This window comes from Haliotis cracherodii, unplaced genomic scaffold (assembly GCF_022045235.1).
Source record: "Haliotis cracherodii isolate W230 unplaced genomic scaffold, xgHalCrac1.p SCAF_10, whole genome shotgun sequence".
NCBI classification, from domain to species: domain Eukaryota; kingdom Metazoa; phylum Mollusca; class Gastropoda; order Lepetellida; family Haliotidae; genus Haliotis; species Haliotis cracherodii.
The window spans coordinates 34,817,112-34,831,107 of NW_027266265.1; the positions used below are offsets into that span (position 1 = coordinate 34,817,112).

A 13,996-nucleotide genomic window follows, 5' to 3' on the forward strand; every position below is an offset into this window, starting at 1 on the left:
GGTATGTACATACGGAAAATAATAAATACTACTCGCTGTAAGCTATATCTATAGATATAATTCCTTAATAATAAATATCACGCGGGATATATAATATCTTAACTTCCGTATGTTTAAGCCATTATTATAATTATTATTACCATTAGGCTGCTATCACTGCGGTTATTATTGAATTAAATTATTGTCACGCTATATAAACTGGAATCGTATTACGTAAATATGTATGTAAGTACAGCTCACAATAGCTGACGGCGGTAGTAAGAGAGTGTGGAATGCCACGCAACACCGATATTTACATTACTCGCAGATGTTGTGGTAATATATGGCCAAATGCAATTACGGAAAAGCACCGTTTCTCTTTCCCCATGCACCTGCTAACGTAACTTCAAGCACTGATTGCTCCCCGGTCACGTGATCCGTGTAGACAGGGAGGTCAAGATGGCGGCTGGAATAGCCAGGTCAGGAACTTTCGAAGTCTACATAAGACAACAGTGGTGTGGGGTGGATGTGACTCTAAATGAAGAGTCATTAACCCTCACACTTACGGAAAACCCCGAACAAGCGGGTGCAATCAATGGTGCGCCCGACAGTCGTCAGGGTCTTGCAAATGGCAGCCCTGAAATGCCTGAATCTATCGCCGGTCAGAAGCGATTTGTGAAAGTCATAAAAGAAGAAACAAATGGTTTGGGAATCAGCATCAAAGGTGGAAAGGAAAACAAAATGCCAATTCTTATTAGCAAGATTTTCAAAGGAATGGCAGCCGACAAGACTGAGAAACTGTACGTCGGGGACGCCATTCTGTCGGTGAACGGGGAAGACTTGAGAGAGGCTACGCATGACGAAGCTGTCAGGGCCTTGAAAAGAGCAGGCAAAATAGTAGAGATGGAAGGTTTGGAAATATCCAATATTTGTATTTCTTGTTTCTACTTCTTAACTTCAACGATACTGCTAAAGGAATAATATTCATGTTTCTCGTTGCAACTTGATTGCCGGTCTTGACATGACTTGTGAAGTTTAAAGGCAGGCTTAGAGGATTATCTGCCCCTTTATAAAATCTGTCAATGAAAATATCAAGCGCTATCCATTTTCCGAGCTGCGAAACCTATTGCAGTGTACGACTCTGCTTTAACTTTCGGCTTACAGTGGTCTCTAATATGTATTTATTAGCTGCAAGTGGATGTCAAATAGTAAACACGGAATTGTATAGCTTCGGTTTTGCAGCTGCGCTTAGGCAAATTCATGGATTGTTCAACTTTTAGATTAGCCTGACATAAGTTGCTTGACACTAACACTGTTACATCTTTTAATTGGTTCATGACATAACCACAAGAGAAGAAAGCCTGAAAATTATTTTCATCATTTGTGCAGTATTATTTTGTAAACTCTTTAGATCTACCATTTATGATTTCTTTATTTTTTCACAGTGAAATATCTGAGAGAAGTAACACCATATTTCAAGAAATCGTCTCCTCTGAATGAACTTGGATGGGGGTCACACCCAGACCCACCGAAAGAAACAGTCAAAACGTCCAACTGGTCAGAAACGAAAACTATACCACTCAAAATGTGCTACCTCTGTCGGAACCTAAGTATATCTGACCTCGAACAAAAAGTTCTTGAACTTCATTCACCAGATGGAAAAAGCTCTTGCATTCTCCGATTCTCAGATCCTCTTACGGCCAGTGACTGGTTTAATGCAATTCATTCTAACGTAACTATGCTAACCCAGCAAGCCATATCAGAGGCCAACCAGATCACAATTTCTGCACCAAACCAGGGGGAAATCATGCACATGGGATGGCTCTCAGAACAGGTGATGATAATGATGATGATGATATTTTTGGTTATATGTAGGGCTTGGATGACATGTATCTTTACATCATGATATGTCAAGGTTCCATACAGCTGTCGTATCATAGATCATCTATTTATTTTGGAAAGGATATTCAAAGTTTGCTGCATATTGTGTGAATACTGGTCATTATTATCAATCATTTTAACCTTACAACTCCTTTTTTTTAAAAACATTTGCATGAGATTTTGATTCAGTGGAACAATGTTATTAATATATTCCCTTTCTGTCTCTAAGTATTGGCATTTAGTCATATCAGGTCACCATTTTGATTTTCCAAGTAATCATGTGGTGACTGCTTAAGAATATGTTTCCAGGTGGAAATTTCAGTTGCTTGGTGACCAAATTAGTCGCAACTTTGGGACCTGAGACATTCATTCTCTCTCAGTCTGATGACAACTAATTATGTTGTTTGTAGCTAACAAATGAGCAGGGAAGCCCGAGCTGGAAGCCGGTGTTCATAGCCTTGACGGACAAGGATCTCCTTCTGTACGACACTGCCCCCTGGAGTAAGGAGGAGTGGGCCACACCCTTCCAGAGCCACCCACTCTTGGCAACCAGGTACATGATATACTGTGGGTCTGTCTGCTGGATTGGAATACTTTTTGGGGTCCCTGGCAGGAAAACAGGAGTCACGGCTTGACCACTGTTACCTACTAAATGTAGGCCCATGAAGATACAGGGTAGAATAGGTCTTCAGCAACCCATGCTTGCTATAAAAGGCGACTATGCTTGTAAGAGGCAACTAACGGGATCGGGTGGTCAGGTTTGCTGACATGGTTGATGCGTGTCATAGATCCCAATTATTTGGATCAATGCTCATGCTGTGAATCACTGGATTGTCTGGTCCAGACTCAGATTATTTACAGACCAACGTCATACAGCTGGAATATGGTTGAGTGCAGCGTTAAACAACAAACAAACAAACAAACTAAACGTCTACAGACAACCAATCTGTGGCACCAGGGAAGTAACAAAATTCAAAACAAAAATAGAATAACAAAAACTATAACAAAAAGCACACAAGGTACTAATTGACAATGGTCATGTATTATTCTCTGAATATGAATTTTTACCTTCAGGATGTTTTGTTTGTTTCACTGCTGAGATTCTTATATTGCAAGAAAATATTCTAACTTGCATCTAATTGTTTCCTAATGACCTTATCTTGGAGTCCAAAGGACTCCCAGTAATATGTTTTGGAGGTCCAAGGCTGGCCACCTGTGGCCTGCTTCACTTGATTTTCGACCTTTGAAGATCCGGGTTAAAATAAGTCTTCAGCTACCCATGGTTTTCGTAAGAGGTTACTAATGGGATCGGGTCATCATATCGCACTTGCGCTGATCAAGGCTCATGGTAGCAATCAGTGGATGTCTGGTCCTGACTCAATTATTTACATACTGCCGTCATATAGCTGGATTATTACTGAATGTAAACAACAACCAAACAAACAAACACATGATTTTTGTGATCATTGCACATGCTCGGAAGCCTGTTCTACTATTAAATTGAAGTGTACACCCTGAGTGTATTTCTTGCCATAAATTCAACATGACTTAGAAATGATTGCAGCTGAATAAAACACTTCATTCTGTGTAATCTTAATCTTGAACTTCAAACAATCACATGTCAAAGCCATAGTCACCTGTTCAAATCATACTTAGCTGGAACGTTTTAGGAGGAAAAACAAAACAAAACAAAATTCAAATTTTGTATGAATGAGCACTGCAGTATCGTAACCAAAGATGAAAGCAGATCAACGATTTAGAGGTCATGATGATGAAATTAAATTGTGATTTGTCAGTCAAGGTAAACTTGGAGTTCAGGTAAGAAAACTACTGCACATGGAGGCTTTAGTTTTTGATGCACCTTTTTTTTAGAATTATGCATGAATTGCAGAAGGCATGACTTTCCCAATCACTATTTGTTTCTTGACAGCAACTTAATAAAATAAGTTAAGGTAAATAGTGAGACATCGGTTCACTGTGATGGCTTGTTAGATTTGTCAGCCATCTTGACACTGCAGGTTGGTACATTCGGGCAGGCAGAGCAACCTCATCACCGGAGACGACGTCCTGACATTTGGTACCCGCTCTGGGACTAGGAATGGCGTGGAAACACACATCCTCCGTGTAGAGACACAGCGAGACTTGGCATTCTGGTCCCGGGCTCTGGTACAGGGCTCCCATGGAGCTGCAGTCCTTGTCAAGGATGTCACATGTCGTAAGTAGAGAAACGAGGACATTGTTAACACTGACAAGACAGTTCGATTTGATTTTAGTCTGTGTAAGGTGTTTAATTTCTCTAAAGGACTCTTAGTTTCATATGGAATCTTCAAATTAGGAATGTGTTTATCAAGATTTGTGTTATTGGTGAGATGAGGGTAATTGCTTCAGGGGAATTGGTTATAAACTAATCCCTACTTGTTTCAATAGTTACGACCCTGTGGTTGACTAACTTTTAGTTTCAGAAATAAAGTTATCTCATTTAAAAATATATATCCACAAAATAATCGGTAAAATTCAAATGGACACCAGAACAGTCCTTAATTTCAGGGGCTGCCAAATCATTGTAGACTTGAGTTAGGGTCTGGGAGATGGACGAACCATGTGGGTATTCTTACTCACATGCAGAATATAGTCCAGAGCCCACTTGTACAAAATGATCTAAGTCCTACAACTATCATAAGTCTATGTTAAAGTATGAGAGTCACATTCATCATAGCGCTAAGATAGCTTTGTGCAACTGAACCCTGCCTCCTGTTTTAGCATGTGTAGCATGCTTTTGATCGCCTATCAAAGACTTGATTATTTATGATGTAGCTGGAATACCGTTTACCATGCTTACTGCAGCATAAAACAAAATTCACTCACTCACTCGCTCACTCTCAAGCAGGTTTACCTGATCCAGACTTGATATTCACAGGCAGCGGTGATAAAGCGGAAATATTTCTAAGTGCAGCATAAGACATTCATTCTATCATTCATTCACACTGTATGAAGTCATGATGATATTGCTGGAATATTGCTCAAACCTGACTTTTAAAGGTAGCACTTCTTTCCCAAAACCACAGTGTAGTACCCCTTGAATAGATGGTTTGTTTTGCAAGATCCAGTTCAATCAAAGGAGTTGTACTACTTATGTGTGCAAAACGGATGTGTTCTATTTATTCATGGCACCTTAGGTCTTCTAGCCTTTTGGTATCTTTATCATTAATGGAGGGCACGGGTGGCCTAGTTGAAAAAGGTGCCACAATTGCCTGTTCAGATTTGCGTCTGTTACCAAACTAGTACAAGCACTGACACGCCTAAAACTAGTACAAGCACTCACAAGCTAAAAGTAGTACAAGCACTCACAAGCCAAAACTAGAACACGCACTCACACGCCAAAACTAGTACAAGCACTCACACGCCAAAACTAGTACAAGCACTCACACGCCAAAACTAATACAAGCACTCACATGCCGAGACCTGTGAAGATCCGGGTTAGAATAGGTCTTAAGCAACCCATGCAACTATGCTTGTTGTAAGAGACGACTAACATGATCGGGTGGTCAGGCTGTCTGACTTGGTTGATGCATGTCATCGTATCCCAATTGCGTGGATCGATGCTCATGATTTCAATCACTAGATTGTCTTGAATACGACCTGACCTCACTGACTAAACATTGCTATTTCAGCTGTGACATGGCAAGGGAAAAAAGCAAAGTTGTGTCTGAACTTTGACACAGGCTTCACAATGATAGAAGACAAGGGAAGCGATGAAATCCAACCAACCATCCTGTGGAACTACCCGTTCGAGAGATTGAGGATGTCAGCTGATGATGGCCACCGACTGCTGTGGCTGGACTTTGGTGAAGATGGAGAACAGGTAACTAGAGAATAGCTCTTGAGCAAGGAGAGGGCAGCATATTTTAAATTCAATTAATCATTATGTCTTTATTACTTTGTTTGTACTCTTATTAATCATCAAGAAGTCAAGTGAGGCAGAGTTGCGTCCCCTAGTCATGTCAGGATCCTATGATCATGTTTTTAGTTCATTGATTAGTCAATGGTTTTATATGCGCCACACCCATGCTCATGGGATTTTGTGTATGTCTAAAACCCGGCCAACAGCAAGCTCACATGGCATGACACAACTGAAGTACTGCTCAATGCAGCAGGGTCGGTTGTGTAGCCTAGTGGTTAAAGCGTTCGCTCGTCACACCGAAGACCTGGGTTCGAGGCCCTACATAGGTGTGAAAAGCCCATTTCTGGTGTTCCCCGTCGTGATATTGCTGGAATATTGCTAAATGTGGCTTAAAAACCTCACACACTCACTCAGCAACCCACCCACCCACTCACTCACTCACTCAAAACAGCATTAAACACAACTCATGGACTCTGTCAAAACGTTTGGAAGATGTTTGTTTGTTTGTTGTTTAAAACTGCTCTCAGCAGTATTCCAGCAATATGACAGCGGTCGAGTCTGGACCAGACAATCCAGTGATTAACATCATGAACATTTATCTAAGCAACTAGGATACAGTGACATGCATCAACCAAGTCAGCGAGTCTGACCACCCAATCCTGTTAGTTGACTCTTACAAAAGCATAGTCCCATTTTGGGAGATGTATTGAAACAGTGTTATATAAGTATTATAAATGAGGGTGTACATATACTTTAAGGACCGCCTCCGTGGTCTTGTGGTAGAGCGTCCGCCCGGAGAGCGGAATGTCCGGGGTTTGATCCCCAGCCACGTCATACAAAAAGACGTTAAAAGATTGTACTTGTTGTTACCCTGTCTGGCGCTCGGCATTAAGGGGCTGAAACAAGGACTGGTCGGCTCGGAGTCAGTATACTGTGTCTGAGTGGGGTATTCATGTTAAACTGCGGCATAGTATCTCAGTGAGCTAGCACTATAAATCGGCATCAGTCCGGACTAGTACAAGCAGCCACAAACACACATACACCTGCATGCAAGTGCAATAATCTTGGACGTGACGTTAAACCAAATTTCACCTCACCTCGCATATATTTTAAGCTTTTGAGTAATTTTATAATGTTTTACATGTTACAGCAAAAATGATTATAATACAGAACTGTGTTATTTTTGCACTAGTATTCATCATGCCTACAAGGTATAATATTACATTATGGCTTAAGAACCAATTCATTTGACATGTAAATACGTTCTATCATTTGCCTACAAACCAAGAACAAAATATTTCAATATTAATTTTGTTCATTGACTCAAAAAATGAGTAACTTCCTTGTTTTTTTATTACAGGAACTGGATTTGAACACATGCCCAAAGCCAATGGTGTTTGTTCTTCATACATTCTTGTCATCCAAGGTTGCCAGACTGGGTCTCATTGCATAATAAGCATCTCATAAAATCAATAGGAGAAAATGAACAACCCTGCAGTACACAACTGCACATTTTCTGTGTCTGTGTACTGGACTGTACTATGATCTTTATCCTCCCTCTTTAGAATGATCTTATTGAAATCTTTTTACAAGATATTTTAATATTGTTTTTCAGTGATTGTTTCTACCATGGTGATATTATTTGTATGAGGAAACAAATGGATTGAAACAAATGGCTTACTCCCTGAGGACAGGGATTTGTTAATTTGGAGTTTAATTGTAGTTATTGTTTATATGTTTTCATAGTCTTTTGATTTGTAATAAAAAATATGTGAGGGAGGAATATGTACAAATAGTGATTTTTTTTAAGGTGAAAAGGATGATTTTTATACATTTTTCTAAAAACCAAGATTTAGTTATTAAGAGATTTTTTGCAGCATTTATAAATCAATGCTATTGGGTTTTTTGCTTTAGAAAAAACAAATAAGTATTTGTAGCCAATTGTTTGTCTTCAGTTTTACCTTAAAGCTTAGCAATGGCTTGTGTCTTCATCTACTGCTGCTTAATGTCATCAAAACCAACAATCAACCCAGAGATCTTTCATATTATACAAATCCACAGGTCCAAATGTTTCATATTTACATAATGTTTCTTTTATTTGAGCACCATTTTTCAAAGTAATTTTAAGGTAATCATTGCTATTATTTTCTTCTTTACAAGTTGCAAATTCATTAAGTATAGTTATGGAGTTTACGAAATCGTCGCATGTGAGTGTCTGCTATTGTTGACTGCCTGCCTGTAGTGTTCATGTCAGATTCAGTATCCAAATATTACCATGATTATGTTTGCAGCATTCTACTTGTTTATGTGCATAATATAGCATTTTGATTTAGAATTGCCTCCGTTCAGACCTGTTAATACCAAATCTTTTAAAAATCAGATCTTTTATGCTCTTAATATAATGCCTCTCTGCATGAAGGTCAGATAACCACTCCAAAGGAAGTCTCATTAGTTGAAGTGTCTACTCAACGTTAAGGCTTTAACATTCTCTGTATTAGTCGGTGAAGCATTCTCACAAGCATGTATAATTCTGAATCTCGAAAAAAACACTTAAATAGACAGTTCCAAATGTAAATAATAAAAACCACACCATCATATCATTGTTTCTTATCACCATGGAATCTACACCCATATCATGGAAGGAATAATTCAGTTCTGGGCAGGTTTTTTTGTGTGTTGATATTAAAAAATCTGAATTGAAGTGGTAAAACTTGGAAGTGGTCTATGTTCAGTAAGTGTTCAGGGTTCACCTGACTATGTTCTATGGAGGGTTTGCAGATCATCATACAGAGAAGTATCTATATATTATATTGGAATAAAAGATCTGACTTTAATAAGCTTGGTTGTTACCAATCGAAAGATAGATGGCATTCTTTGCAGAACAAAATAAAATAAACAGTAAATGAAAACAGTTTTTATTTATTCCTCGAGTAAATGAAACAATACAGTTTCTTCTAACTATCTTTTGGTTGTGACTATTATTTATGACTTTATCAAATGTATTTACATATTTTGCTTATAATAATGTTGGAAAGAGATCTTGTTATTTAATGTGACAGTGATTAGTGAATATACTTTATAATAGAAAACATAGTACATATATATTTATACTCCAATGATTTGATAAAGGATTAGAACAATATAAAAAATCTAGGTGTATTTCTTTGTGATATATGATAACGTTTTGTTTTAAGAAATTGGAAAATGTGAAAAGCATGTTCAAATTGTCTTACAAAAAAAGCTTGATCATGAATTTGTCAGCACATTAAATATTTATGATACCTGATTGTATTCAAAATATTTTTAGTATGTATGGCCAAACTCCTATTATTATGCTGAAAGTATGGAAATGAATGATTAACAAAAATTAGATGAATATGAAGAGTGTCCTCTTTAGTGTAGAAATACAAGCACATTTTCATTTTCATTAAAGTTGAGAAAGAAATGAACGTAATCCTGCAGGAATGTTAACTGAAGCAGGCTCTACCAGAGAACAAAGATTGTTTTTGTTTTAGCCTTAGTAACCATTTGTAACAAAACGTTTCTCTGCAGAAATTCTATTTTTGTAGATGAATTTGTTATCCCTCTGTATCTGAAGCTTTAACAACTTAACAGATATAGTATTTCGATGTCCGTGGAAGTATTTGCTTGCCAAAGAATATCCCTCTGCCTTATTGTATCCTGCTTGTGCTCTGTCGTGTGCTTTCATAATTATAAGCATCGTCAATACTTCACGGGTTTATTTGTATTCTGCATTCCTCCATCACCTTGAATACTGAAAATCATCAAATTAATGCAGAAACTGTGAGTGTCCTTGCCCACATCAATAAAGTGGCACGTTTCTTTCTGGCCATATTGGTGTATCTTGTCAGGTGCACTGCATATTTCCCAAAATTTATTTAATTTCATGATTTACTGTAAATATGTCCACTTTGTCCGACGAATCAAATCATAACTGGTTCTTGCGAGAAGGAAAACAGCATGTGCTCTGACCAATGAGTGCTCGGTTTACATGTACGAACAGATATATTTCTCCTGCAGTATGCGCTACAGCCTTACGGTCACCTCCTCTCCACATTTGCTTTTTGTTCCTACACTTGTAGAGTTCGGACAAACTTCATGGATGGAATAGAGTTGAGTTACACTTCCTTGTACTTGCATGAGCCTCCGGGGATTTATCTAGACCTGATCAGATGCCTATAGTCAGTTCCAAGTCTACAACAAACGTCAGTAAACACTCCCAAATTGGAATTAAAATTTCTTAATAATAGTCAACTAATGTTATGGCTTTAGCTTTGTATGTGGAAGAGGTGGCTTGCATTATACTGACAAGAACAGTTATGGTATATGCTTTTTTAGTTAGTTTTACATCATTGCATTGAATACAATGTTAGGACACAGTTTCAGAAAAAAAAATGAAAAATTTAAATTACAATTTTTTTACAGTTTTTTAACAATTTGCATTGCAAGGGCACTTAGTTTGAAATTCTAGATAAACCCCTCTCCACATTTCATTGCTTGACTTTAAATGGGACATGTTATTACCACACTGCATATCTGTCATACGTATTCACAGACGGAGGACGTAGTGTGTAGAAACCCATGAAGTATTGACGATGATCTATAAACAGTTTGATGATAGTGTTTTATACTATCAGCTTATGTAAGAAAGGAGGAAAACCTTTCAGAAAGATATGTGACGATCTTTTGATGATATACAGGATATATGCATGCATTTATTTTGTATTTAGTGAAAAAATACTGTAGTCATCTGCAGTAGGAATCATCAGTGAGTGAAGTACCAACCACTAAGGCTGGAACCACTCATGCATGCTCAACATGCTGGACATCTTCCCAAAGCAAGAGAGTTAACTGACTATAAAAGTCCAGTTTCCACCCTTGCTGAACTAGGCTTGTATTATTTCGTTACATTTTGGCTGAACTAACGAATCTATGAATAGACCAATAAAAATCGCGCAACGAAATCAAAATCCGCTTCGTAAACTGATTTTGGTGGATTGCAGGATTTGCAAAACGTGCAGTACCAACTCGTTGTCAACATATTTTCCCAATATTTTCATGTTTTTAATCAAGGTGCTCACGTGATTTGATGCACTTCCCGATGTAAGACCCATTGTGTCACAATATAGATCTTGGTTATCGACCAGATCGTCTTGACTGGGCGCCGTCGTTTTGTTTTAAACAAATGCAAGTCATATGAGAGGTGGAATCTGATTGTTCCATAGGAGAGGCTAAGAAGGGACATAACTTGTAACCACTGGTGGCGCTACGATCGAGCCCAGGAATTCCAGCCTAGTTCAGCAAGGGTGGAAACTGGACTTTTAAAGTTGGTTAACTCTCTTAGCTCAGGAAGATGCATGCTCGATGCCTGTATTGTTTTGAAACTAAGGTTTGCCAGAAAATACTTAATTAATAGAACATTTGGCTTTTCTTGTTCAACAGCATGTGTTTGTCTCATCTTGTCAAATTTGACGTCAACCATATGTGTGTATCACAACAAAGACCAAATGCTTATTTTTGTTTGGAGAGAATGAAGTGAACATCACTTTGCATATTGGAATATTCTTGTGAAATTCCACTTGATTTTTTCATTTGGGGTGTTGAAATCACTGTTTTTAGAGGAACTCTTTCCCCCCTGTGTGCCATTATGGAATATTTTGCCTGCACATTCATGTAACCAGTATTTTGCAGATGTGTTGTGACCATATACATGTGTTGGGTATGTTCGTTATTTCCTTAGCAATGTAGTCATCTGACTCAATGTTAATATGTTGGCTTTCTGCGAATGCTGTGAATTTTTTCCCCTAGAAAATATTTAAATTATTTTTGCATTGTGAACATCAATAGCACTGCATAAAATAGGACGATCAATATTTACTCAAATTTTTAATTTTAATAGTCACCTAAAGATCTCAAAAATCAATAACTATCATTATATGTAATCGTTTCTATTATGCACAAGTCGATTACATATCTGCCAGTAGCCAGTACTCTATTAGCAGCTGTGTGTATGATAGACCTATATGTACTGTTGTATATGAAATATGTAACAATTATGTATTTTGAAGGCTTATATATGCTTAAATCAATCAAGTCCAAATATGGTGCTGAACTACATGTAGCATTTGACTGTTGTAAGGTTGTCTGTATGTATTTAGTCTGGTATTTATTATGCTGTGTTCGTTATACAATGTATTGTAGTGATAAGAGCCTTGGAACCAGAACTGATGGCATATAGAGCAGAGATAAATCTAGGCCAAAGGATTAGGACTGCTCATTTAGACCATGTTATGATTTAATGGGGGATTATCCTGCAAAATACAACTGTCACTTCTTATCCGTGTTTTTAAGAATTGATGTGTTTATGGAGGTATTAAAGTTAAAAACGTGCATACTGTGTAAATATACATAGCAGATTTTACGTTTATACATGTACCTCCATAACTGCAAATACACATAGAAGACAGTTATTAATGAATTAGTCAACATTAATAACTTCACAGAGTTCTTATTTATTCATAGCACAAAAGACCCGTGAAGATCCGGGGTAGAATAGGTCTTCAGCAACTCATGCTTGTCGTTAAAGGCGACTGTGCTTGTGTAAAGAGGTGCCTATCGGGATCGGGTGGTCAGGCTCGCTGACTTGGTTGATGCATGTCATTGTATCCCAATTACTTGGATCGATGCACATGATGTCAATAATTGGATTGTCTGGTCCAGACTCGATTATTTACAGACCGCCGCCATATAGCTGGAATATTGCTGAGTGTAGCGTTAAACAACAAACAAACAAACATAGCACAAAAGTAGCTGCAGACAAAAATGTGAAATCAGTGACATCGTTCAGCGCCTATATACAACACAAGCCATGCCCATCCAAATATCACGCTGTAGACAGGGTGTCATATTTTCAGTATATTGAAACATAAACACAAAGAGAATTGCCAATCAAATGCCATGAAATCACTGGCCATTTATTCCGTAATGCATGACCAACTGACATTGAAATATAAGGAGACATAATATGCTTCCGATGTATGTAAAAATCCACCGCTAAAGTCAATGAGAAGGATATTATCAAAGCAGCTAATATTAGAGGTTAAGATCCTGTGACAATATCATCATCCTAAAATGTGTTTCAGAAGAGAATATTCAGCCGTCAATTTACCAAGTAGGGCGTCTTAAGTGCATCCAAAGATGCTGACGTAAGTTAGGATGTCTCTCTTCCCCTGGTTCATAAAGGAAGTTCCAGAACCTAGACTTATCTCTGCTGGAGGTCCATGATTCCATGGGTCATCAACTCAATCTCATTAAAATCAGATCTTAGTTTTCGCTACTGCTAAGCAAAGATCTGAGGACATCCCATTACGGGTCACGTCAGAACGACCTTTCGCGAACTTTGACCAACCAATGAAATGACTGACAAGAAAGCGACATTAGCCAATCAGAATCCAGCTTTCTTGAGCTTTACGATACTAGTTTCAAACTGGTGACTACGCTTCGAAACATATTTTGACGTATTCTCGATTAATTTTAAAACGGATCAAACGAACATTCTGGAATGGCTTATAGATTGCCTAGATTGTATGGATATAATCATATAACCGGTAACTGTCGTTCAGAATACCCTCTGTTAAATATTTCTTGGTTGCATGATCAGAAAACTCACTCCGACTGTCACTTTCATGATCTGGTAAGCGACGCTCTGATTGGTTGGATTAAAGGTCGTTCTGACGTGACCTGTAATGGGATGTCCTCAGATCTTTGTTCAGCGATAGCAAGAACTAAGAGATCTGATTTTAATGAGATTGGTCATCGACTAGTCTGGTGAAACTGGATCACATATAATCAATGTGTATCACCAGCGTTGGACAAATATACCTGTCAAGTTTGAAAAGAGCATCCTGTCGGGGAATAAATGTTTGGATCAGATATTACTGATCAGATTACCTTTTAAGAGCTGTGTCAAAATACATACATTTGACACAGCTTCAAGGATGGGTGTATGTAAACGATTACTACGAATTCCATTGGAGTTATCTCCTTTGTAACTGATGCCAGGATGTGGATGGACAAGAGAGTATGTTGTGCAAACATTGGTGATACAGTGTAAAGATGTATATTCACATGTTATATGTATTTACTCCACTAGTCAATCAATGAATTTATTGTTCAGATTGTTGTGTTTCATTATATTTGTTTTGTGTTGTGTAT

General features: G+C 37.9%; 1 protein-coding gene across 2 annotated transcripts; it reads left to right on the top strand.

The window, feature by feature from the left end:
• The first annotated feature begins 437 nt into the window (after nt 1–437).
• Nucleotides 438–8,812, top strand: LOC139454338 (beta-1-syntrophin-like). 2 transcript variants are annotated; one of them, XM_071235967.1, is made up of 6 exons: nt 438–889; nt 1,425–1,813; nt 2,271–2,413; nt 3,879–4,075; nt 5,532–5,722; nt 7,122–8,812. In XM_071235967.1, exons 1-6 carry the CDS (start codon nt 439–441, stop codon nt 7,212–7,214), a joined length of 1,464 nt encoding a protein of 487 aa, XP_071092068.1. In that variant the 5' UTR covers nt 438; the 3' UTR covers nt 7,215–8,812. The 2 variants fall into 2 exon arrangements, with proteins under 2 accessions (XP_071092068.1, XP_071092069.1); XM_071235968.1 differs by having other exon boundaries at nt 3,897–4,075.
• The last annotated feature ends 5,184 nt before the right edge of the window (nt 8,813–13,996 follow it).

Excerpts from the sequence above, each read along its gene's own strand:
- LOC139454338 (XM_071235967.1), top strand. The coding sequence starts at position 439 with ATGGCGGCTGGAATAGCCAGGTCAGGAACTTTCGAAGTCTACATAAGA. Across the intron at positions 2,414-3,878 it reads CACCCACTCTTGGCAACCAG|GTTGGTACATTCGGGCAGGC; the intron begins GTACATGATATA and ends TTGACACTGCAG. Across the intron at positions 4,076-5,531 it reads TGTCAAGGATGTCACATGTC|CTGTGACATGGCAAGGGAAA; the intron begins GTAAGTAGAGAA and ends TTGCTATTTCAG.